Here is a 26,871-nt window from a genome sequence, read left to right as displayed (position 1 = left end):
CCATTCATTCAGTGAGTGTCTTGTTCCCAAGCTCACAGGATCGTTTCGCCTCACATGCAATGGATTATCCAGTAATTTATCAGATCGAACGGATTTACTACCCAGTCCTTGTGGTGGTTGCTATGCCAGGTAATTATAATCATACAAAGCAGTTAGATATGCAAATCATTTTTGCTTCCTTTTTCGGTCCAGCTACTTGCCTCACATTGTTTCTTGTTTGTTTTAAGTTCCTCGTTGTATTAATTCTTGCTTACCTATTACCATTACCTGTTTGTCATGGATCAGTACATCTGCTCAACAATGTCTGCTGATTAAGGCGCAAGGCGTAATATGCATCTTCCCTTCATAAGCATGACTGATCTTTTGACTTTGATAACGTTTTGACCGAACGGGTGTGTAAAATTGGCAATGAATTGGAATACATTTGAATGTACACAGATCGTTCACATTTCTGATGATCCTATTGTTCGACTTTATTTCAAAGGAATCTGCCATGCAGTCGGTTATGCTCCATGTATGTTCAACATTTCTTCATATTATTTGTGGAGAGGAGCTGACAAACAACAAGGCTCCAGTCGCTAGACTGGGAAAATTAGAGAGAGAGAGAAAGAGAGAGAATATGCCGAGCTGCTTGTAAAATGTCAGTTTAATTTCGAGAAACAGAAATGTAGAAAAACAAAGAGGGAGGGAGAAATAGTTTGAAAGAGACTTTGTGAGACTACCAGTCCTGCTAGAAATCAAAGCTTTTCACTGTATTTTGGTTACAGGTGACAATAATAATAACCAAACGGTTTAATATTGATAAGTGTGAGGTCTTGCATTTTGGAAAGTCAAATTAAGGCAGGAGTTTCATGGTAAATGTTATGGCCTTAAGGAGTGTAGTGGAACTCAGTTCTCTGAAAGTACAGCCACAAGTAGACAGGGCAGTGAAGAGGGTTTTGGCATACTGGCCATCATCAGACAGGGCAGTGAGTATAGAAGTTGGGAAGTTATGCTGTAATTGTACAGGACATTGGTGAGACTGTACTTGGAGCATTGTATACAGTTTTGGTCACCTTGCTATAGGAAGGATGTTATTAACCCAAAAAAGAATGCAGAAGAAATTTACAAGGATTTTTCCAGGACTCAATGGTCTGAGCTATAGGGAGAGGTTGGATAAATTAGGACAAGCATGGGAGACCGAGGAGGGATCTTATGGAAGTGTATAAGATCAGGAGAGGCATGGATAGGGTTAATGTGCTCAGTCTTTTCCCAGGGTTGGGGAATCGAGGACTAGAGGGCATCAGTTTAAGGTCAGAGAGGGAAAGCATATAAGGAAACCTGAGGGGCAACGTTTTACAACAGGGGCTGGTATACATATGGAATGAGCTGCCAGCGGAAGTGGTTGAGGCGGGTAAACTAACAAGATTTAAAAGACATTTGGGATGAATACATGGATGTTTAGAAGGATACGGACAAAGTGCAGGGAAATGGAGTTCACCTGGATGGACATTTTGGTTGGCATGGACAAGTTTGGGCTAAACGCCCATCTCTGTGCTGTCAGACTCCATACACAAACCATCATCTCCCCTTCCTCGAGTTTATCCGTACACACGCCTCATGTTCATTTTGTCATTGTTATTTCAGTTTGGTTGCACCCATTGTTATGGTGTTGAGTATTGCATCACCACTGGATCAATTCATACATCAATGAAGTCTAAGTACACAGTTAAATGTATGTGTATAAAATAAAAGAATCCTAATGAAACTGTCGTCAGAAATTTAATTCAATTGTTCAAAACACAAATGTTTATGAAAGTGAGTTTTGAGAGATTTGTAGTTCATGTTGATAATAGGTATGTAAGTTAGCTCGCTGAGCTGGAAGGCTTATTTTTATTTTTTTGGTTGGTTTGTGGGCTACCATGGTGCCAAGAGGTCTGAGTAGTCTGGTAGTCATTTCCAACACATTAAAATAGCCGCTAATGAACGTGAAAGGCCCTATACAGACAACAAGCAAAACTAATGTCATTTACAAAATACCGTGCAAGGACTGTAACAAACACTACATTAGACAAACAGGCAGAAAACTAGCCACCAGGATACATGAACATCAACTAGCCACAAAATGACATGAACCACTCTCACTTACATACTTACATACAGATGAAGAAGGACACCACTTTGAGTGGGACAACACATCCATCCTAGGACAAGCCAAATATTTACAAAAAAATTCCTAGAGCATGGCATTCCAACAGGAACTCTACCGACAAACATATTGACTCGTATCCCACCCCCTGAGAAAAAGAACAGGAAATGACATCAGCAGTCCATGGAAACGTGAACACATCAACAGAAAGCAGGTCATAACACCAGCGCTTCACCGGAGGTTCACTAATGATGTTACCTAGCATGGTGACAAAATGTCTGGAAATGAACCTTTCAGCTCACTGAGCAAACTTACATCCAGTTTATGAAAACATTAACAGATATCATAACCCTGTTTTTTACAGTCAACTTTGTGGCTATGGTTGTCCTGTCTCGAGGTAAGTGTGGTCTCTCTGAATGTATCTCGTACTACCTGTTGGCTATGGCAGGAGCTGATCTCGCTGTGATGGTGACTGATGTGCTTCTACACCGCATTAATAATATGTATTTCCCAATTAGTTTCTTGTTTTTAACTCCTGTTTGCTCTCTCAGACATGTTCTGTACTCTGTGTCTATTGACTGCTGTGTATGGTTTACAGCAGCTTTTACATTCGATAGATGTGCAGCTATTTGCTATTCAAACATTAAACGCAGGTACTTTAACAAGGGAACAGTAATTACCATACTATCAGCTGTTTTCATGGGTAGTTGTTTGCGGAGCATTCCTATTTTCTTTGTATATACGCCTATGATTGTGATTGACAATGTTCCGTGGTACTGCATTGGTAAACCTGACTACTGGACTTCTTCTTTCTGGAGGACATATGAATGCATTGAAAGCATTGTCAACCCTTTATTCCCGATATGTTTGATCTTGCTCTTCAATGTTTTAACTGTCATGCACATTATAGCAAAAAACAAAGTGCGCAGAGAACTCTGGAACAGAGACAGAAATGGCTGTGATCCCGAAATGAAGAACCGGAGAAATTCTATGATTTTATTGTTTGCAATATCAGCCAACTTCGTACTGTTATGGATGACAAACCTTGTGCATTCATTGACCTGGCAATTGGTGAATTTTAATTACCAAAACAAACATTTTAATGCACCAGTTTACATTGTTCAGCAGGTTGGATACATGCTACAGATTCTCAGTTCATCAACAAACACATGCATCTATGGACTAACCCAAAGGAAATTCAGAGCAGAGTTAAACCGTGGTATCAAATATCTCTTCACTAAATGGCAAATGTTTTAGTTCACAAAAGAAATCTGCCAAAATGCAATGGATTTAGAATTCAGTTTTTGTTTTTTGATCGAATATTGAAGGGAAACTTCACTGAAAAAGAAGGAATAAACCCAGGAATCTCTCATTAAACTATCCGTGTTACTGAATCTGTTGATGTTTGGAACCAGACAGACATTTTGAAATCTGTACAAATATTTGAGTCACACTGAAATTGAAACTGAAGTTAATGGTAAAAATGTAGAATTTGCAAATAACATCCACTTGACAGTGATATTTATCAGCAACATTTCTCCTTTCAGCAATGCAGTTTGACAGCTGATTATTACCAGGTACCCAGGGAAACACCTGTCTCGTTTTGCTATTTGAAAAGGGTATGAATTATGGAAAGCAATGGCTCAGTTTTAGAATCATCAAACATAGCATAGCAGCAGAAATTAGGTCACTCAGCCCATCATCTCTGCTCCACCATTCAATCATGGCTGATGTGTTTCACAACCCCATTCTCCCACTTTCTACAATCCTGATCCCCTCGGTACTCAGAAAACTATCTATCTTCGCCTTAAGTATACTCAATGACCTTGTCTCCACAGCTTTCTGTGGCAATGAGTTCCATAGATTCCCCACACTCGGGCTGAAGAGGTTTCTCCTTATATCTGTTCTGAAAGGTCTTCCCTTTACTCTAAGGTCCTGGTCTGTCCTCTCAATGGAAACATCTCCCCAACATCCACTCTGTCCAGACCATTCAGAGCAGGGAGGTGAAGTGGAACTTGTACAATACTCTGGTTAGAACCCTGCTGGAGAATTGGGTACAGTGTGGCAATCACATTATGGGAAGGATGTGAACAAATTGGAGAGAGAGTCTCGGAGCAATCTCCAAGAATGGTTCCAGGGATGAGGAACGTCAGCGATGAGGATGAAGATTGAAGATGCGCTGAGAGGGAGATCTGACAGAGGTTTGCGAAATCAGGGGTGGGGGCTGGACAGAGTAGATAGGCAGAAGCTGAGACAGAGAGTCAGAGAGTGGGAGAAAGCGAATAAGACAAGTGGGAGAGAGTTAGAAGGCAGGAGAGTGTGTGAGAGAGAGGGGGAGAGAAAATGGGAGAACTTGTCGGGCGGGGGGGAAGTGAGATAGAGAGAGAAAGAGAGAGAGAAAGTTTAAAAAGTGGGAGAGAGTGAGACAGATAGGCAGAAAGTGGGAGAGAATGGCTGAGAGAGAGAGAAAGAGAGAGAGAATAAGACAAAGAGGGAGGGGAGGAGAGAGAGACAGAGAAAGGGGGAGAGAGAATGAGAAAGGGTAGAGAGAGAGAGAGAGAGAGAGAGAAAGGGTGACTGTGAGGACGGAGAAGGGTGGAAGGGCTTTCAGATGGTAATTTGTTGTGAAGTGATAGGTTTGAGCTGTAGGGAGAGCAGCAAAGACAGATCTGGTTTCAGCTGACACCCAGAGGCTGACAGAGATATGGTAGTGTCCTGTCTCGTGGGACAGTGCACTGGGAAACAAGTCCCTGTTAATCCCAGAGCCTGCACGAACTGAAACACTTCAGCAAAGGAGACACAGACAACCCCGTCACTGCTCAGAAAAATCGCAGACACCAGCAAACACAGAACAGGGGTCTGTACTGAACAGCAAAGGCTGCTTACTACAAACAGATCTATTCTTTCGACAGGTAATATACAGCCAACATTTAATGCTACTCATTAAATCACATAATCGCTTCAAACTTACCATCCCACTTCCCATACACACTCACACAGACATGGGGAGAAATCACTGGGGTAATGGGGAGCAGGGCAGAAGGGGGGTTGAGGGACAGAGAGAGAAAGAGAAACTGAGAGAGAAACAGAGATGGAGAGTGACACAGAGAGACAGAGAGGTGGGCTGTGTGTGTGTGTGAGAGAGAGAGAAACAGAGATGGAGCGTGACACAGAGAGACAGAGAGAGAGAGAGAAAGAAACAGAGAGAGACACAGAGAGACAGAGAGATGGGCTCTGTGTGTATGTGTGTGCGTGTGTGAGAGAGATAGACAAAGAGAAACCGAGAGAGACACACACAGAGAGGGACAGAGACAGAGAAACAGAGAGAGGAAGAGAGAAACGGAGATGATCTCATTGAAACATACCGGATTGTTAAGGGAGACAGTGAGGACTGCAGATTCTGGAGACCAGAGTTGAGAGTGTGGTGCTGGAAAAGAACAGCAGGTCAGGCAGCATCCAGGGACCAGGAGGATCGACATTCTGGGAATAGACACTTAATCAGGAATGAGGCTTGGGGGCCAGTGGCTCTAAGAGATAAATGGGAGGGGGGGGGGTAGAGTTGGCGGGGGGGGATCGGGTAGCTGAGAAAGAGATAGTTGGATGAAGGTGAGAGAGAAGGTGATAGGTCAGAGGGGGCAGTGATGGACAGGTACGGAGGGCGGTGCCGAGTTGAAGGCTTGGGAGTGGGATAATGCCGGGGGAGGGGAAATGAGGAAACTGTTGAAATCCACATTGATCCCGTGTGGTGGCAGGGTCCCAAGGCGGAATCTGAGGCGTTTCTCCTCCAGGCAACGGGTGGTAACAGTTTGGCGATGGAGGAGGCCCAAGGACCTACATGTCCTTGATGGAGTGGGAGGGAGAGTTGGAATATTCAGCCACGGGGTGGGGGGTGTTGGTGGATACGGGTGTCCCAGAGGTGGCAGGAGAAGGTGTCAGGAGGGGAGGGTTGGTTCTTGGGGGGCGTGGACCTGACCAGGTAGTCACAGAGAGAACGGTCTTTGCGTAAATTGGAAATGGGTGGAGAGGGAAATATATCCCTGGTGGTCGGGTCCGTTTTGAGGTGGCGGAAATGTCGGTGGATAATGCGGTTAATGCGAAGGTTGAAAAGGTGGAAAGTGAGGACAGCAAGGTTTTGTCCTTATTACGATTGGAGGGGTGGGGTTTGAGGGCAGAGGTGTGGGATGTGGATGAGATGCATTGTAGGTCAAAGAGTATCTGTCCAAGACCCATTCCCCTTCCCCTATGATTCAGCATTCCTCCTGAGTAATGCACATGACTTACACATCCCTGAACACTATGGACATTTTCCCATGGCCAATTCATCTAACATGCACATCTTTGGACTGTGACAATAGACAATAGACAATAGACTGTGGGAAGAAACTGGAGCACCCAGAGGAAACCCACGCAGACACGAGGAGAATATGGAAACGCCAGACAGACAGTAGCCCTAGGCTGTAGTCGAATCCAAGTTCCTGGCACTGAGAGGCAGCAGTGCTAACCACTAAGCCACCGTGATCCTATGATCCTAGTGAGGCAGAGATATGGGAACAAGAGAACTAGGTTATCAAGTAAATTGGTTGAGGAAAATTCAAGAATTAAATCGAGTAATTCACTAGAAAGAACAAGCAGGAACAATTAATTAGCATGGTATTAATGGTTGTCTGAAGTATTCTTATTTTAATGGAAGGAGTAAGACAGCTCAGATAAATGAACAGGCCCTGGGAAAGGTCCTACACTGCCGATACCAAACACCGAACACCCAATCGCACAAGAACTAACTGCCATGGACATTACCCTCACAACTGTGCACTTTCCAGAGCACCAAGGTGGCTTGGAGCAATGGCCTATGCCAATGAATTTTATTCCCAGTTCGTCACAGTTTCGCATGCATGAGAAATACCTCCAGGTCAAGACAACTGGTTTCAACATTTTTCACCGAAACATACTCTTACATGACTATTGTTCAGCTGCCAAATAACAGACAGTATGGTTAGACAAAACTGCATGGTGCACTGGAACTTGATGCATCAAGGCCCTGACGTTACTATAAAACATGCCAAAGAATCCACCTTCTTCGCCGAAAAGCTAAGTTTCGAAAGGGAGCGACATTGGTCATAAAAAAAATGGGGACAACCCAAGGAAATCAGGAAAGCCTTCTATTATTTTGTGGATGGTCCGATATAGTGGAGTACAAGAACAGGAAAACCTGATGTAGAACAAATATGGAGAAGCAGCGAGCCAAACATATGGTGGAATTAGCATTAAGGTATGAATCCAGATTTATATCTCCTCACTCTCCCAAACCCATGCCAATTAGTTTAAAAGCTGCCCAACAGCACGATCAAATCTCCCAGAAAGTACATTAGGCACATGTTCATTGTGGTGTCAATCGTCTGACAGGTACCAGTCCCACCTGATAATGATCCAAAATCCTAAGATCGACACCATGCACCGTTCACCCACACGAACAACTGATCTATCCACCTGTTCCTTCATTCTGTCGTGTGTGGCACTGGATGTAATACAGATGCAGCAGTGGGTGCGGTGAGGGTGAGGCCGTGGGGGCTGCTGGGAAAGTAAATTCCTTCATTAAAAACTTACCTCATGAATAGGTGAAGTGGACACGGGACTGCTGAGTAAGTGAGGTGACATATCTGGGCAGTTGCCTTATTATATACATAGTGTCTCCCACCTATCCTCCTCCTCTAACCGAAAGAAAAAATTATGTCCACTGGATTTGTAAGGTTACTAGTTTTTTTCAATCGTCTCCTTGGGAATTCAGAACAATGGGAATGGATGTTAGGGCAGTTGCTCGATCCTCCTGTAGGGTGTGGCAGGTATGTTTGTATAGCCCTTATCGTGGCGGTGCACACTCACTGAGCATTCCATCCAGGAAGTCCTCAGTATTGCAGGTGCTCTATATTGAGCCCATCTGCAACTCCAGCCACTCCATATAGTTAATCAGGAACTGCCGGTAAACATACTTGCTGCATGCATGGACACTTCGCTATTGGAAGTGTCCCTGACTTGTCACACAATGCAAGAGGAGCATTCAACAGACCCGAATTATCCTCCTCTCATACCGCCATCATCCTCACTAATGACAAACAATAAATTAGGAACAAAGCGTTCAATCCTATCCAGCAGACCAAGTCAGTATCTGTATCGCCATCTCGATATCTGAGCATATCTCTGTCGCTCCCTCACACACACTCCCTTCCCTCTCCATATTCTTAACAAACTACAATCCTCAAAATGAAGAACTATTTCCTCTATCTCCCTTCCGATTCTCCTCTCTCAGTCCCTGAAAGCGGCACCAAAGCAACCAATCCCCACATTATGTCCCTGTCATGAGAAACTGATTGATTGCTCGTGTTGAGAGTTAAACATTTTATAACCACTAAGTGTAACCTGTCTCCCACAGGTTGCGTTTCAAGTGTTCAATATCCAGTGAGTGCTCCCACATGAGGTGTGAAGTCATTCATTGCTTTATGTTTTACCCCTGATCCGGGGTTTCAATTCATCCTGTTGTTTGACCTAATAAATTATGAACAGAAAAAGCTAAGGCAAACCTCTTCATTCGAAAGGAAACCACGTTGGCCCCCCTCGCGTACACACTGGGCCCACTCGTGTCCATGCTGGTCTCACTCACTGAATGTGAACAGTCTGTTCTCGGCCAACTCACTGCAGTTGATGCGACCACAATGACTGTGCGCATCTACTTGAGGTAAGTGTAAATATATAGAAAAAGAAAAAAAAGAACCAGAAGTTAGAGGGAATAAAAAGAAAAGAAATGAAGAGACAATCGAACACAGTGAACGAGCGCTAGGTTCAGAAACCCTGGATTCTGGATTTGTGGTGCTGGAAGAGCACAGCAGTTCAGGCAGCATCCGAGGAGCAGTAAAATCGACGTTTCTGGCATAATCCCTTCATCATGAATACAGGCAGAGAGGCTGAAGGGTGGAGAGATAAGTGGGAGGAGGGTGGGGTTGGGGAGAAAGTAGCATAGAGTACAATAGGTGAGTGGGGGAGGGGATAAAGGTGATAGGTCGGGGGCGGGGAAGGGTATAGTGGATAGGTGGAAAAGAGATAGGCGGGTAAGACAAATCATAGGGACAGTGCTGGGTTGGAAGTTTGGAACTAGGGTGAGGTGGGGGAAGGGGAAATGAGGAAACTGTTGAAGTCCACATTGATGCCCTGGGGTTGAAGTGTTCCGAGGTGGAAGATGAGGCTTTCTTCCTCCAGGCGTCTGGTGGTGAGGGAGCGGCGGTGAAGGAGGCCCAGGACTTCCATGTCCTCGGCAGAATGAGAGGGGGAGTTGAAATGTTGGGCCACGGGGCGGTGTGGATGATTGGTGCGGGTGTCCCGGAAATGTTCCGTAAAGCACTCTGCTGGGAGTCGTCCAGTCTTCCCAGTGTAGAGGAGACCGCATCGGGAGCAACGGATACAATAAATGATATTGGTGGATGTGCAGGTAAAACTTTGATGGATGTGGAAGGCTCCTTTAGGGCCTTGGATGGAGGTGAGGGAGGAGGTGTGGGTGCAGGTTTTGCAATTCCTGCGGTGGCAGGGGAAGTTGCCAAGATGGGAGGGTGGGTTCTAGGGAGGCGTGGACCTGACCAGGTAGTCATGGAGGGAACGGTCTTTGTGGAAGGCGGAAAGGGGAGGGGGAGGGCAATATATCCCTGGTGGTGGGGTCTGTTTGGAGGTGGCAGAAATGTCGGCAGATGATTTGGTTTATGCGAAGGTTGGTAGGGTGGAAGGTGAGCACCAGGGGTGTTCTGTCCTTGTTACGGTTGTAGAGGTGGGGTCTGAGGGTGGAGGTGCGGGATGTGGACGAGATGCGTTGCAGGGCATCTTTAACCACGTGGGACGGGAAATTGTAGTCTCGAAAGAAGGAAGCCATCTGGTGTGTTCTGTGGTGGAACTGGTCTTCCTCGGAGCAGATACGGTGAAGGTGGAGGAATTGGGAATACGGGATGGCATTTTTGCAAGAGGGAGGGTGGGAAGAGGTGTAATCCAGGTAGATCTGGGAGTCGGTAGTTTTGTGAAAAAATGTCAGTGTCAAGGTCGTCATTAATGGAGATGGAGAGGTCCAGCAAGGTGAGGGAGGTGTCAGAGATGGTCCAGGTAAATTTAAGGTCAGGGTGGAATGTGTTGGTGCAGTTGATGAATTGCTCAACTTCCTCACGGGAGCACGAGGTATCACCAATGCAGTCATCAATGTAGCGGAGGAAGAGGTGGGGAGTGGTGCCGGTGTAATTACGGAAGATCGACTGTTCGACGTAGCCAACAAAGAGACCGGCATAGCTGGGGCCCATACGTATGCCCATGGCTACCCCTTTGGTCTGGAGGAAGTGGGAGGATTCAAAGGAGAAATTGCTAAGGGTGAGGACCAGTTCGGCCAAACAAATGAGAGTGTCAGTGGAAGGGTACTGTTGGGGAAGTTGGGAGAGGAAAAAATGGAGGGCTTGGAGGCCCTGGTCATGGCGGATGGAGATGTAGAGGGATTGGATATCCATGGTGAAGATGAGGCGTTCCCACTTACTTTGGAGAAGTAACTCCCCACATCCGTTCGAGCCACGCTCTCAGAATCCCTGCTCTACCGTCATCTTGCTGGAAGCATGTGCAGGATTTGTCTTAATACAAATTTAATTACCAACGGAGAAATAAAATAAGATTGAAGTTCAAGTCTGGATATATTGTGATGCATTAAATCTGTGAAATCAGCAACAGAACTAATTTATGGAGAGGCTTTGAAGGAGAGTTATGTCGGGAACAGTGTCAAAAACAAAAAACCAATCGAGAAAGTCGAGTTGCTGTCATTTAGGTTCAGCACAGATACATATCATGCATATTCCGACTTTAAGAAGAACAGTTTTGGTACAGAAGAGATGGGGAAATGAAACTGACTGCAATGAAGTTGAGATGATAAGAGAATGCATCTATTTCCACATATTGTGTATCTTCTTATTACGGATTGAGGACAATCCATTGTATCAACTTGCCAAGATATGAAAAATTCCTATTCGGTCATCTGATGGAGACAACAGGCAGATGGCAGAAACCGACTATGATAAAGTGATGATGAATGGACAAAAATGTGCCTGCTAAACTAAACAAACAAGATCACATTAAAATAATTAATGCTTTTGTCTTCTGAAATAGTTTATTTCTGGATAAGAAGCGTTGGTACAATAGGTGTTACGGAATTTGGCGAATGTTTAATACGGTTCCACTTTTTAAGAGGGGTGATAAAGATGAACGAGGAAATTAAGACTGGTGTATCTCAAATTAGTGGGACGGAAATTATTGGAGAAAATTCTCAAGGAGCGAATTAATACCCATTTGGAATGGGATGGGTTAATTCAGATTATCCAGCATGGCCTTGTCAAGGAGCGTTCATGCTTAACAAATTTGTTAGAATTTGTTATAAAATGTCATCAAAGGTTTGGGTGGGGGTAGTCCAGTTGGTGGAGTTTATATGGATTTTCGCAAATGTATTGTCAATGTCTCAAATGGGAGACTGTTTGAGAAGCTTACAAGATTAGACTTGAGAGAAACTTGGCGAGATGGATCAGAAACTGGCTTAGTAGTGACCCAGAAAAGTAATCGTAGAAGGTTGTTTGAGCGACTGGAGCCCGCTGTTCAGCCACATATCACTCGAATCAGTACTGGAACCCTTATTGTTTGTTACAGACAGATGCGACATAGATGAAAACATGTAGAGATGTTAGGAAAATTAGCAGGGGAGTTGTTAATAGCAAAGAAGATGGTAGGAACTTACAGGAAGATAGAGATGGGCTGATCAAATGGGTAGAACATTGACAGATGATATTTAACTCTGATAAGGTCAGGGTGAAGCACATTCAAAAACAAAACAGATGAGTGATTATTTAATAAACGGCAGGACGTTTGGTAGTTTAGAGGAACGGAAAGATCTTGGAATAATTATTCACATATCTCTGATGTCAGAAGACACGTGAATAGGATAGTTAAGAAGGCATATCAAATACTTGCTTTCTTCAGTGATGGCATACAGTATAAGGGCAAAGTGGTTATGCTGGTGTTGTAGAGAGGGTTGTGAGGTCAGGACTGGTTCTGGTAATCTCACTACAGGAAGGCTGTGATAGCACCAAATGAGGTACCGAGGGTGTTCATCAGGATTTTGCCTCAGGTGTCGAAATTGAGTTATAGAGAGTGGCTGCATAAGTTTGGAATGCTTCCTTCCACATGGTAGTGGTACATCAGATTTTGAGGGGTATGGACAAGGCGAATAAAGTGCAACTAGTCCCCTTGGTTGAGGCTCAATCACGAGAGGGCATGCTTTAGGGCACGGGGCAAGAATTTCAGTGTGGATTTGAGGAAAAATATCGTTTTCATTCATCGTGTGGTGAGAATTGGGAAACACTACCTGGGAACGTAATGGAGGCTGGAATCGTTACAAACTTAAATAATAAAATAGAATGAGTCTTTCAAATATCATAACTGTCAAGTGCAGAAATTGGGGTTATTCTACTACAAGTAGTCATTACATCAGTGCAGATTCAATGGAGAAAATGACGTGGTTTGCACGATATGAATCGATGAATCTATAAGGTTGGAATCACTGCAGTTTGTGAAAAGACAGCATTCCCGACCCCAACTCTGTCATTCATGGGCTGCTCTGCTTCGCCCCATGCCTCTTTAAATGACTTCCTCCCAGTCTTCACCTGCTACCCAAAGGTGCACTGCTATATTTTATCCGTGTAGCAACATGGAGGTATTGGAACAATCCTCATTTAATTATATTTATGAAATAATGCAATGATTGAGGCAATCAAATATGTCACCATACCTTTTACCTGTTCAAAGGAGAACATAACGGTACAGCAGACAGAACAGTCTGTGGCTACCTGATCCAGGACAATAATGACATGACATACAGGCGTAATTTTAAGGAATGACTCCAGAAAATTATAATTACTGATCCACCAGAGTATGACCTCAGTGAAAATGACAAGCAGATCCGACATGGCCATAGCCACCAGATAGCGTGTGGTGCAGGTAGAAAGATCGCATTTTCCTTGGTACAGGATGCCAATCGCCAGCAAATTTCCTGCAACAGATTAAAAGGATATTTTTTGTCAATGAATTGTCAAACAGTCTCCTTATATGCAACAGAGTAAGACACGATTTTGGCAACAAAAGTCGGCTAGCTGTGCTTTTGTCCGGAGTAAACTTTTATACATTCGTGGGTTCAGCGCAATTGAATTAGTGTCTGTTCATCTCCAATTTGACTTCAGAGGGCATTAATGAGCTGCTGTCCAACATCGCCGAGTAACGTCCATAATCCGTGTGTGTCGACAATGCTATTTGTAAGGGATTTCCATATTATATAATGCAGTGGAATACTAAAACTCTTTTACAAAAGTAATGTATATTGGGATACGGTAAAAATGACATTCGTCAAAACTGAATTTGAAATCAGAGAAATAGGAACTAGTTATTCTGGAATACATGCATAGGGCGTGACATTTCATAAATGTGCAGTAAAATAAGTAGACTCCAATAGTTATGAGCAGTGATGTAGAAAGAAAGGTTTTTGTGCTGGGCGGGTGCATACGATCTTAATATTATTTTGCATTCTTCTGAATGCATATATGTTATGAATTTGTCCATCCTAACACCATCATCATCCAATTTCACCTGCAGTGATTCTACTGTTTCCATTTTCAATGATCAACACAGACTGTCTTTAAAAAAACATTTTCTGTCGTGTGTAATCTCGCGTTTACTTTCAATATTGGGGACAATAGAAAATAATTTGGCTCACGGAATAAATGTTGTGACTTCCACGCTTAGTTTTGCTTAATACGTTTCATTTGTCAAATTGGAAATCGGATTTAGACCGAAAAAGAGCGTGATTCACTTTAGCAGTTCACTTTAGAATCTCCATTCCAAACTGATTGAACAGTCATAAAATTAAAGCTGCATTTTCATTTCGTTCTCTCTAAATGTATAGGCAACTTGCACGTGAGCAGAGAATGCTGTGACCGAATTGTCAGGAGCGATGAGAATTCATTGCAATTTGGAAACAGCAATCGGAAGTAGTATATGTGTATCGATTGCACATAGGGGAGTTAAAAGTGCTATTGCAAGAAAACGTTTGTGCGCAGAAAACTGTGCCCGTCGGTTTGGTTGTCGAAATGAGTGCATTATAATTAAAAAGGGTATAGTGGGCGAGAAGCAGAAGTTCAAGTTGGTGCTGTCACCCAACATCGACATCTCCACCTCCTGATGCTGACTGACTTGCTGTGTTCTTCCAGCCTCCTCCCTGTCTGTTTTGTAAAAGCTGGAAAGGCAGAAATGGCGGAGGATGTTGTGTTCACTGTAGCCGATGAAGGGGAGAACAGTGACAGAAACTGGGTCATAATTTAGATTGTAGGAAGTATTATGCAGACGTATTGCCAGTGTAATGTATCATTACAACTCAGAAATTGCACTTCACTTTCTGATCCACGCCATATGTAAATAGAGATTTCCAAGTAAATCTAATAATATCTTCAACTGAAATATATATGCAAATATTTCTAATTGTACAATTTACAATGTTCTACTTGAGACAATGCTCGATAATTCAGAGAACTGTAAATTATAGAATAACAACAATTCATATTCACTTGCGAAAATTGAATAATCTTATAAGATTATGCTATTTTATATTAGCTGTCACATCCTTGTGTACAATTATCCATTTAGAATCAGTATAAATTAAACATAACTGGAATACAGACTCTTTATTTTCACTGTGTGCTCAGAATAACTTCCCGGGAACACAAATAACAGGGATAACATATTTTCTCAACATCATGAAAACGTGCACGCAATTTCAAGTGTCAAGTGGCTTGTCCTTCAGTGCTTTCAGCAATGTCTCTGTGTCAAACCCTGAGTTGATATCTTACCAGAGCCTTTCCTTTATACTGTGACTCTAAATATTTCAACATTGGACAATTATTTTAGGTGAACAAACAGATTACGACAAAAAATTAAGATCATGTTGACATAGAAAACATTCTTACGAATTTGAGCTGGATTGCTTGAAAGAGTGAACAATTCTGATTGCATCAGTTATTGGTTAAACATTAGAACCGGCAATGAAGTTGCATTTTCTTTCAGTGACATCTCGCCCTCTTTATTTTTTCAACAACAATGTACTTCTGCCCATTCAGAACTATCGGGCATAGGTTTATGGTGAGAGAGGGAAACATTTAAAAGGGAACGAAGTGGCAATTTCTTCACACAGAGAGTGGTGCCTGTCTGGAATGAGCTTCCAGAGGAAGTTGTAGAGGCTGGTACAAGAACAACATTTAAAAGCATCTGGATGGGTATAAGAATATGAAGTGTTTTGAGGGATTTGGGCCAGGTGCTGGCAAGTGGGACTGGATTTAGGATATCTGTTCAGCATGGACGAGTTGGACCGAAGGTTCTGTTTCCATGCTGTACATCTCTATGACTCCATGACTAACTAACTGACAGATTCTTGATATCTTGTTCATGACTTATCAAATTCACTGAGAGTTGTAGTTGCTCTCTTTCATCATGAGCATTCGGTTAAGTGATGAAAGAACCAAATCTGTCATTACTCATAATCTAACATGCGATTAGAGTCAAATTCAAATGAAAATACGAAAATTTCAAAAGATTCTGCAACATAAAGTAATGTGAATAAATGTATGAGGTTCGGTCACTAGAGATTGATCCACCATTCAATGGGACCATGGCTCTTCCGACACTTGTCACGTCCACTTTCCTGCACTTTCCCTATAAACCTTGTCTCCTCTACTTATTAAAAGTAAATGTATCTCATCTTCAACTCTGAACACAGACTCTGTCCACACAGCTCCCTGTGCAAGAGATTGCATGAAATCACAAACCTCTGAGAGAAGATGGATCTCAATTTGAAAGAAATGCCTGTTTATTCTGAAACACTGCTTCCTGCTCCTGGACGTTCTCATGGGGGTAACCACCATTTCACCTTGAAGTGGACGAGATCCAGTACCTTGTATGTTTCAATTGGAACACTTCCCATTCTTCCAAATTCCATCAATTAAAATCACTTAAACCAACCTATTTAAACCTTTCTCAGGAGACAATCTCTCCAAACAGGAATTTCTCCTCGTGAACCTTATCTGAATGGACTTCAGTGGAATGATGCCTTTCATGACGTTATCAAACTGGACTAGTTAAGAGAACCAAAACTGGTCAAAGCACTTCTGATGTTCCTCACCAGTATCTTAGATAATTGCTATAAGACTTTAATGCTCTGTCACTCCAATGTCTTAAACTGTGTTAACATTCCAACAGTTTCATGATTACCTGTTGTACAGTATCATAAAGCTTATACATTTCAAGAAACCTTCATATTAATCTGTCTCATTGCAGTGGGATGCAATCAAGAAGGAAATATGCAGAATATAGGACTGAAACATTGCAAGGAAGAAAAGAAATGAGACATCAAATACCAGCAACCCAGAATGTTAACGTATGCGCAAGGTTGGATTAAAAGTGAAATGGGTGCTTATGACAGATACTGAGGTCTCAAAACAGCAAAAGAATGAAGAGAAATATGAAATGTGCAAGAGGGTATCTAAATGGAAACTTCAGGATGTTAAAAAGTGATATGAAATGTTACTGGCGGCTGCAAATGATAGAAAATCAAAAGTTGTATTTTAGGATACACTAGCGCTAAAAGAATAACTGGAAATTGAGTGGGGCATACCCTGAACCACAGCAGTAAATTGTCCATAAAAGCAGAATAAATGTGGGTGGCATGGTGGCACAGTGGTTAGTACTGCTGCCTCACAGCGCCAAAGACCCAGGTTGAATTCCCGCCTCAGGCGACTCACTGTGTTGAGTTTGCACGTTCTCCCATTGTCTGTGTGGGTTTCCTCCCACAGTCCAAAGACGTGCAGGTTAGGTGAATTGGCCATGCTAAATTACCCGTAGTGTTAGGTGAAGGGGTAAATGGGTGGGTTGCGGGTCGGCGTGGACTTGTTGGGCCGAAGGGCCTGTTTCCACACTGTAAGTAATCTAATCATATACATACAGTGTGGAATAATATGTTGGATAGTTGTTCACAAGTCAATGTAGGTACAGAAATTAAGGCAAATATCTGTGATATAATTAAATATGTTAGCGCCGACACAGCGGTGATTCTGAGTGCTTTGGCAGGCTTAAAAGTAGATAGATTATCAGAGCTAGATGAAATATATCCTATACTGTTGAGTGTACTCAAGGGAAGAAAGGGAAACAGTTTCACTTGCATTGGGCAGAGGAGATGTGCCAACGTCGTGGAGGACAACCGATTTGGTGCCTTCAGTCGTGAAGGAAGGAAGGGATTAAGCAGAAACCTACTGGTTGATCCGTCTAAACTCAGTGGTAAAGAAACTGTTGGAAGCATTTCTGAGGGACAGAATTACACTGCATTTGAAGAGGCAGGGGTTAATCAAGGACAGTCTGTATTTTATTTTAAGGGGAGGTGATTTCTGACCACCCTGACTGTCTTATTTGATGACGTGACAGTCGCATAGATGAGGGCACGTTTTGGATGCCGTCAACTTGGACTTCAGCAACGTTTTTTCTTTCATAGATCCCAGACAGGAGACTGATCACAAAACTTAAAGCCCATGGGAAGCAAGGGCATTTGTCCATTTGGATCCATAATCGGCGAAGTGACAGGAAGCAGAGGACCTGAATAAAGGATGCTTTTCTTACTGGACATCAGAGTCCAGTGGGAGTCGGACAGGCATCAGTGTTGGAGCTCTTTTTGTTTGTGGTTTAGAAAAAAATGTCGTTAGCATTGAAAGCAGGAGTGCTGATCAGTAAGTTGACTGCTCTCACAAACATCGGTAGGCAGGTTAATAATGAGGACTGTAGCGTTCCACGACAAGTACAATAATAAAGGCTGGTCAGGTGGTCTGATCAATGCAAATGGAATTCAATCTTGGTAAATGTGAGGCTTCAGTGTTGTGGCCATTTCGGAGGCATGGATAGAGCAAGGTCAGGAATGGATGCTGCAGGTCCCTGGATTGAGAACTTTCATGAAGAACAGGGAAGGCATTAAAAGATAGGGTTGCATGGTTTTGTTAGTCAAAGACAGTATAATGGTGGCTGAAAAAGCGTTTGATGAGGGCTCGTCTACTGAGGTTGTATAGGTTGAGGTTAGATGCAGGAGAGGAGAGGTCACACTGCTGGGAGCATTTTATAGACTTCCACATAGTTCCAGGGATGTGGAGGAGAGGATTGGCAAATCGGTTCTGGGCAGGAATGAAAGGAAACGGGTGGCCAACATGGGAGATTCTAACTTCGCTAATATTAACTGGAAATGCTATAACTCCAGTACTTTTGATGGATCATTTTTTGTCCAATGTGTGCAGTAGGGTTTCCTGACACAGTTTGTCAAAGGGCCAAGAAGAGGGGAAGCCACACTGGGTCTGACACTTGGTCATGAACCAGGCCAGGTGATTGATTCAGTGATAAGTGAGCACTTAGGAGAGAGTGACAATAATTCGGTTACAATTAGTTTAATGAAGGAACAGGATAGGCACAGGCCACAGGGCAAGAGGTATAGATGGGGGAAGGGCAATTACAATGCGATTAGGCAACACTTAGGAGGCATAGAATGGGGTAGCAAAATACAGCAATGGGGACAATCAAAATTGGAGCAGATTTTAGGAACAGATGTTGCATGTCTTTGAAAGATAAGTCCCTGTCAGGCAGGGAGTAAGTGATAAGGTTGGGGAACCGGGTTTTACTGATAAAAATTTATCTCTTGTTAAGTGGAAGAGAGAGGCTTATGTGATGATGAGACGAGATGGTTCAGATGTGTTGATGGAAACTTACAGAGTAGCTAGTAAGGATTTAAAGAGGCAATTAAGAAGAACAAGGAAGGGATATGAGAAGTCTTCAGCAGATAGAGTAGAGGAGAACCGTAAAGCTTTCCATAGGCACGTGTGGAATAAAAGGATGACTAGTGTAGGAATAGGGCCTGTAAAGTGGCCAGTTGTGTGTGGATCATGTGGAGACGGGATTAGACTTGAAAGGGCTGAGGTTAGTAAGGAGGAGGTGCAATCAATTCTAGATGGTGTGAAACTCCGGTGTGGACACATTTGGAGTATTGCATATAGTGCTGGTCACCGTATTATGGAATGTGGAAGCATTGGAAAAGGTGCAGAGGAGATTTACCAGGATGTTGCCTGGTATGGAGGGGAGGTCTCAAGATGAGGCTGAGGGAAATGAGGCTGCTTCTTTGGAGAGATGAAAATTACGAGGTGACTTCATTGAGACATATAAGATAATCAGAGGGTAGATAGGGTGGACAGTGAGAGCCTTTTTCCTCGGATGGTGATGGCTAGCGCAAGGGGAAATAGACTTAAAATGAGGGATGATAGATATAGGACAGGTGGTTTCTTTACTCAGAGAGTAGCAGGGGTATGGAACGCTGTGCCTGCAACAATAGTAGATTCTACAACTTTAAGGGCATTTAAATGGTCACTGAATGAACATATGGACAAAAATGGAATAGCGTAGGATAGATAGACTTCAGATTGATTCCACAGGTTGTTGCAACATTGGAGGGCTGAAGGGCATCCAATGCGCTGCAATGTTCTATGGTGTGTGTGTATTGCACTGCCAACTCTAGTGGTAGAGTCAGAGACATGAGGGACATTTAAGCGACTGCTGGACAAGCACATGGATGGCAGTAAATTGAGGGGTGTGCAGGTTACATTGATCTTAGATTAAGATAAATGATCGGCACCACATCGTGGACCTAACTGTGCTGAACTGTTCTCTGTTCTGTGTTCTGGGCTCTATATTATAAAGTTAGTAATCCTCCTCTTTATTGCACTTCCTATTCTCTGAAATCTTCTTGCAGGATTTCACTTTTTTTTTAAAACACTCATTGCTGTTACCGACTTGTACCACAACTGCTGGCTGTTACCCATTCTCTTAAGAATTCCCTGCAGCTGCTGTGAGACATCCCCGACCTTAGAACAAGAGAGTCAAAGTACAATTCAAGAGTCTTGCTGCAGCCATAGACCATTGTCCTTTAATATTCATTCGCAGGATGAAGGTGTTGCTGCCTCGACCAGCAATCATTGACCATTCACAATTGCCCAGAGGGCAACTGAGAAATAGCCACAATCCTGTGGATCTGAAGTCACATGTAACCCCAACCATATAAGGATGGCGATTTCCTTTCCTAAAAAGCATTAGTGAATCAGTACCCATTACAATGGTGACCTTTATCACTTAAGATTTCCTCTTCTTTTTCTACACCTGCTGTGAAGCAGAGCCAAACATGGAGCCACAAGCATGGTTGCAGTTCCTTTCCCCTGACAGGTCATGCGTCCCCCAATATGATTTGGAGATGCCGGTGTTGGACTGGGGTGTACAAACTTATAAATCACTCAACAACAGGTTATAGTCCAACAGGTTTAATTGGAAGCACATTAGCTTTCGGAGCGAGGCTCCTTCATCAGGTGGTTGTGATCACCTGATGAAGACACAATCACCTGACGAAGGAGCGTCACTCCGAAAGCTCGTGTGCTTCCAATTTAACCTGTTGGACTATAACCTGTTGTTGTATGATTTATAACTTTGTATCCCCCAATATGATCCAACACGATATATTTGATTTACAGTGGGATATCTGCACTCTATGCTCATCTTACTTGTGGTCACTCAGCACATTTCTGCTTGTATAGCCCTTATTGTGGTGTTGCAAACTCCCGAAGCATTCTGTCCCGGAGGTTCTCGGTATTACAGGTGCTCTATATGGAGCCTGTCTTCAGTTCCAGCCGTTCCATCTAGTTAATCAGGAACTGCAGGTAAACATACTTGCTGCATGCATGGACACTTCGCTGTTGGAACTGTCCCTGATGTGTCAAATCATGCAAGAGGAGCATTCCACAGACCTGAATTCTCCTCCTCTCATACCGATGTGATCCTCAGTAATGACAAACAATAAATTAGGAATAAATTGTTCAAATCCTATCCACCATATCAAGTCAGCGTCTCTATCCACGTCTCTATATCTGAGCGTCTGTCTCTCACACACGCACAATTCTTTCCCCCTCCATATTCCGAACAAACTCCAAACTCCAAAATTAAGAACTACTCACACTATCTCCCTTCTGATACTACTCTCTCAGGCCCTGAAACCAGCACCTAAGCAAGCAATCCTCACACTATGTCCCTGCAATCTCAATCGGATTGATTGCCCGTGTTCAGAATTAAGCATTTTATAACCGCGAAGTGTAACCTGTCTCCCACAGGATGTGCTTCAAGAGTTCAATATCCAATGGGTTCCTCCACAATGTGGCTGACATATGATTTCACTCATTGCTTTTTTCTGGGCTCTGACCCTGGGTTTCAATTCATCTTGTTGTCTGACATTACAAATTTTGAACTTTAAAAAGCTAACTTAAAACACTTGATCCAAAAGGAAATCCACGTTGGGCCCACTAGTATACACGCTGTGCTCACTCGTGTCCTCACTTGGCTCGCCCACTGACTGCCAGTCGTCTGTGCTGGGCTGACTTACTGCAGCTGATGGTATCACAGCGAACGAGCGCTTCAGTGAGAGGTAAGTATAAATGAATATTTAAAAAAAGAAAGAACGAGAAGGAATGTGGAATAAAAAGAAAAGAAATGAAGAGACAATCGGAGTCAGTGAACGAGCCCTCGGCTCAGAATCCCTGTTCCACCGCCATCTTCCTGGAAGCATCTGCAGGATTTGCTTTAATACAGATTTCGTTACCGATGGAGAAATAAAATAAGATTGAAGTTCAAGCCTGGATATATTTTGAGGCATTAGATCTGTGAAATTAGTAACAGAACTAATTTGTGGAGGGATTTTGAAGGAGAATTGTGTCGTGAACAGTGTCAAAAACTGCAATCCGATCAAGAAAGTCGAGTTGTTGCTATTATTTATTTTCAAAACAGATACACATCATGTAATTTGCACCTTTAAGAAGAACCGTTTTGTTACAGCAAAGATGGGGAAACGAAACTGACTGGAATGAAGTTGAGATGAAAAGGGAATACATCTATTTCCACATTTTGTATCACTTCTTATTACAGGTTGAGGGCAGTCCACTTGGATCAACTTGCCAAGGTATGAAAAGCTCTTTTTCGGGTCATCTGATGGAGAACACCAGGCAGATGGCAGAAACCGAGAAAGTTAAAGTGGTGTCTAATGGACAAAAAGATGCCTGATAGACTAAATTTAAAAATCACATGTTAAAATAATTGAAAGCTTTTCATTCTTAAATGGGTTTATTACTGCATAACAAAATTTGGTGCAATAGATGTGAGGGATATTGGAGCATGTTTAATATGGTTCCCCTTTATAAGAGGGGTGATTGACATGAACGAGGAAATTAAGGCTGGTGAATCTCAAGTTATTGGTATGGAAATGATTGGAGAAAGTTCTCAAGGAGCGAGTTAATACCCATTTGGAATGGGATGGGTCAATTCGGGTCATGCAGCATGGTCTTGTCAGAGCGAGTTCACGCTTAACACATTTGTTAGAATTTGTTTGGAAATGTGATCGAGGGTGTGGCTGAGGGGTTGGGGGGAGGTGAAGTCCAGGTAATGTAGTTTATATGGATTTGTTTGTCAATGTGTCAAATGGGATATTGATTGAGAAGGTTAAAACATTTGGATTTGAGAGAAACATGGCGAGATGGATCAGAAGCTGGATAAGTAATAGCACAGAACAGTACTAGTAAAGTGTTGTTTGCGCAACTGGAGCCCGCTGTCCGGCGATATATCACTCGAATCAGTACTGGGACCCTTCTTCTTTGTTACATCCATATGCGATATAGTTGAAAACATGTAGAGATGTTAGGAAATTTAGCAGACGAGTTGTTAATAACAATGTAGATGGCTGGAAGTTACAGGAAGATAGACATGGGTTGATCACATGGGTAGACTATCGGCAGATGATATTTAACTCTGATAAGGTCAGGGTGAAGCACATTCAAAAACAAAATAGATATGTGATTATTTAATAAATGGCAGGACGTTCGGTAGTTTAGAGGAACGGAAAGATCCTGCAATAATTATTCACATATCTCTGATGTCAGAAGACACGTGAATAGGATAGTTAAGAAGGAATATGGGACACTTGTTTTCTTTAGTGGTGGCATACAGTGTAAGGACAAGAAGGTTATGCTGGTCTTGTAGAGAGGGTTGTGAGATCACGACTGGTTCTGATCACCTCACTACAGGAAGGCTGTGATAGCACGAGAGGAGGTACCGAGGGTGTTCATCAGGACTTTGCCTCAGGTGAGTTATAAGGAGAGACGTCATAAGTTTGGAATGCTTTCTTCAGAGCAGAGCATTCTGACAGGATACATGGTGGAGGTATATCAGATTTCGTTGTTCTGCTTCCCTCCGTGTCTCTAAACATTACCTACTCCCAGTCTTCATCTGTTACCCAAAGGTGCACTGCTATACTTAATCCGTGTTGCACAATGGAGGCATTGGGACAATCTTCGGTTTAATTATATTTATGAAATGATTCAACAATTGAGGCAATCAGATATGTCACAATACCTTTTAACTGTTCTCTGAACTTAGACTGAGTCACTCCGTAAATAAAAGTGTTTGTGCAGCAACTGAAATTACGGAACAGCCACCCTACTTTTTGAAATATATACTCAGAATCGGTGTAGTCCATTGGGTCAATTCCTTTGACGGTATAGTATATGAATTCTATGACCGTTGTCAACCAAAGAAGAATTAAACTGCCAGAAATTATGAAGAGCAATATTGCAGATTTCCGTCTGCGCTTGATCTCTGGATCATCCAAGATATTTCCCCTGTTCTGAGACCTCAGTGCCTTACGGACTTGACTGGCCACTAAAATATGTCTGACCGTCAGAGCATTGAACAACAAAATTAATGTGAATGGCAGCAATGGTGTTAGAACTGTATCAAACCAATCAAATACAATCCATCCTATCTCAGTATAATAACTACTTTTCATAAAACAGTTCCATTCTACATTGTCAATTATCTGTCCAGGTTCCTGTGGAAAGTAGAAAGGTATGTTTTTTAAACAGAGTAGAATGCAAGTTGTCGTGATAACCATGACGGCTGTTTTCTCCCTGCAGTAAATTATTTTCAGCTTTTGACAGCAAATTGCAACAACTCGATCAAAGGAGAACACAACGGTACACCAGACAGAACAGTCCGTAGCTGCCCGGCTCAGGACAATGATGACACTACATACAGGCGTAATTTTAAGGAAGGACTCCAGAAAATAGTAATTACTGATCCACCAGAGTATGACCTCAGTGAAAATGACAAGCAGATCTGATATTGCCATAGCCACCAGATAGCATGCTGTGCAGGTAGAAAGATCACATTTTCCTTGGGACAGGATACCAATCGCCAGCAAATTTACTGCAACAGAGTGAAAGGAATTTTTTTTTTGCAAATGAATTATCAAACATTCTCCTTGTATGCATCAGAGTAAAACACGATGCTTGCAACAAAATTCTGCAAGCCATGGTTTTATCAGAAGTTGACTTTTATACATTCATAGTTTTAGCACTGTTGATTCCGTGTCTGTTCATCACCAATTGGACTTCAGAGGGCATTAATCAGCTGGTGTCTTGCAGCACAGAGAAAAAATCAATGATTCGGGTTTACCGACAATGCTATATGTTATATAGCACCGACAATCTCCATGTTATATAATGCAGTGGAATAGAAGCACTCTTTAACAAAAGAAATGGATGGTGGGATACGGTTAAAAAATGGCAATAGAAGAAACTGAACTTGAAATCAGAGAAATAAGAAATAGTTATTCTGCAACAGCTTTCTTAAATGTACAGTAAAATTAGTAGACTCCAATAGTTATGAACAGTGACGTAGAAAGAAAGGTTGTCATGCTGGGTATGTCGCTATGATATTAAAATTATCTTGCATCCTTCGAAATGCTTATATTTTATGAATTTGTAAATCCGAACACCACCATCATCCACTTTCATTTGCAGTGATAACTACTGTTTCCATTTTCAATTACCAACACAGACTGGCTTAAAAAAAACCTTTTCTGTTGACTATTTCCTCACGCTTACTTTCAATATTGGCCACCTAAGAAAATAATTTGGCTCACGGAACAACTATTGTGGCATTCATACTTAGTTTTGGTTAATACATTTCAGTTGTCAAAGTGGAAGTCCGATTTAGACTGGAAAAGACAATGGTTCACTTTAGCAGTCCACTTTAGAATCTGCATTCCAAACTGATTGGACAGTCGTAAAATTAAAAGCTGAATTTTCATTTTGTTCTCTCTAAATGTATAGCCAACGTGTACGTGAGCAGAAAATGTTGTTACCGAATTGTCAGCAGCGACAGGAAATCGTTGCAAATAGGAAGCAGCAATAGGAAATCGTTGGATCGCTCGCAAGCAGTATATGTGTATCGATTGCGAATATGGGAGTTAAAAGCAATAGTATGAAAAAACGTTTGTATGCAGAAAACTGTGCCCGTCGGGTTTGATTGTCAAAATCAGTGCATTGTAATTAAAAGGGTTAATTGGGCGAGGAGCAGAATTCTCGTTGGTGCTGTAACCCGACGTCAACCTCTTCATCTCCTGATGCTGACTGGCTTGTTGAGTTCTTCCAGCCTCCTCCCTGTCTGTTTTGTAAAAGCTGGATAGGCAGAAATGGTAGAGGGTGCTGTGTTCACTGTAGCCAATGACGGGACTAACAGTGACAGAAACTGGAACACAATTTAGATTCTAGGATGTATTATACAGACGCATTGTCACTGTAATATATCATTACTGACTCAGAAATTGCACTTCATTTCTGATCCACACTATACATAAATATAGATTTACAAGCAAATCTAATAATATCTTCATCTGAAATATATATGCAGCGATTTCTAATTGTACCATTTGCAATGTTCTACTCGAGACAATGCTAGATAATATAGAGAATCTGTAAATTATAAAGAAACAACACTTCATATTCACTTGTGAAAATTGAATAATCTTATAAAATTGTGCTACTTCATGGTAGGTGTCAGATGCCTGTGTGCAATTATCAACTTGAATCGATTTTAACTAAACATAACTGGAACGCTGGCTCTTTCTTTTCACTGTGTGCTTAGAATAACTTACCGGGAACACCAATAACAGCGAGAATCAGATAGCATATTTTCTCAACACCATGAAAGCTTGCACGCATTTTCAAGTGTCAAGTGACTTGTCCTTCAGTGCTTTTAGCAATCTCTCTGTGTCAAACTCTGAGCTGATACATTACCAGAACCTGTCCTTTATACTGTGACTCTAAATATTTCAACATTGGGCAATTAGTTTCGGTGAACAAACAGATTACGACATCACATTAACCCCGTGTTGAGATACAAAACATTGCAACTAATTTGAGCTGGAAAACTTGAAAGACTGAACAATTCTGATTGCGTCAGTTACAGGTTAAACATTAGAACCAGCAATGAAGTTGTATTTTCTTTCAGTGACATCTCACTCTATTTTTCAACAACAATGTACTTCTGCCCATTCAGAACTATAGGGCGTAGGTTTAGAGTGTGAGAGGGAAACAATTAAAAGGGAACGAAGTGGCAACTTTTTCATGCAGAGGGCGGTGCCTGTTTGGAATGAGCTTCGAGAGGAAGTGGTAGAGGCTGGTACAATTACAACATATAAAATC

General features: G+C 42.3%; 1 protein-coding gene across 1 annotated transcript; it reads left to right on the top strand.

Annotated features, from left to right (window-relative positions):
- Positions 1-59: 59 nt before the first annotated feature.
- LOC148138318 (putative G protein-coupled receptor 139) lies at positions 60-24,503 on the top strand. Its single transcript, XM_087981628.1, has 8 exons — positions 60-129; positions 2,493-3,372; positions 7,532-7,675; positions 8,556-8,581; positions 8,687-8,858; positions 22,259-22,292; positions 23,410-23,467; positions 24,298-24,503. The coding sequence occupies exons 1-8, from the start codon at positions 60-62 to the stop codon at positions 24,501-24,503; spliced, it is 1,590 nt and encodes a 529-aa protein (XP_087837754.1).
- The last annotated feature ends 2,368 nt before the right edge of the window (positions 24,504-26,871 follow it).

Source organism: Chiloscyllium plagiosum, unplaced genomic scaffold, assembly GCF_037043375.1.
Source record: "Chiloscyllium plagiosum isolate Xiang-an unplaced genomic scaffold, Cpla_swu_hap1 HiC_scaffold_40, whole genome shotgun sequence".
Taxonomy (NCBI): domain Eukaryota; kingdom Metazoa; phylum Chordata; class Chondrichthyes; order Orectolobiformes; family Hemiscylliidae; genus Chiloscyllium; species Chiloscyllium plagiosum.
Note: the sequence above shows the minus strand (reverse complement) of the source record. Positions and strands in the feature narration are given on the sequence as shown.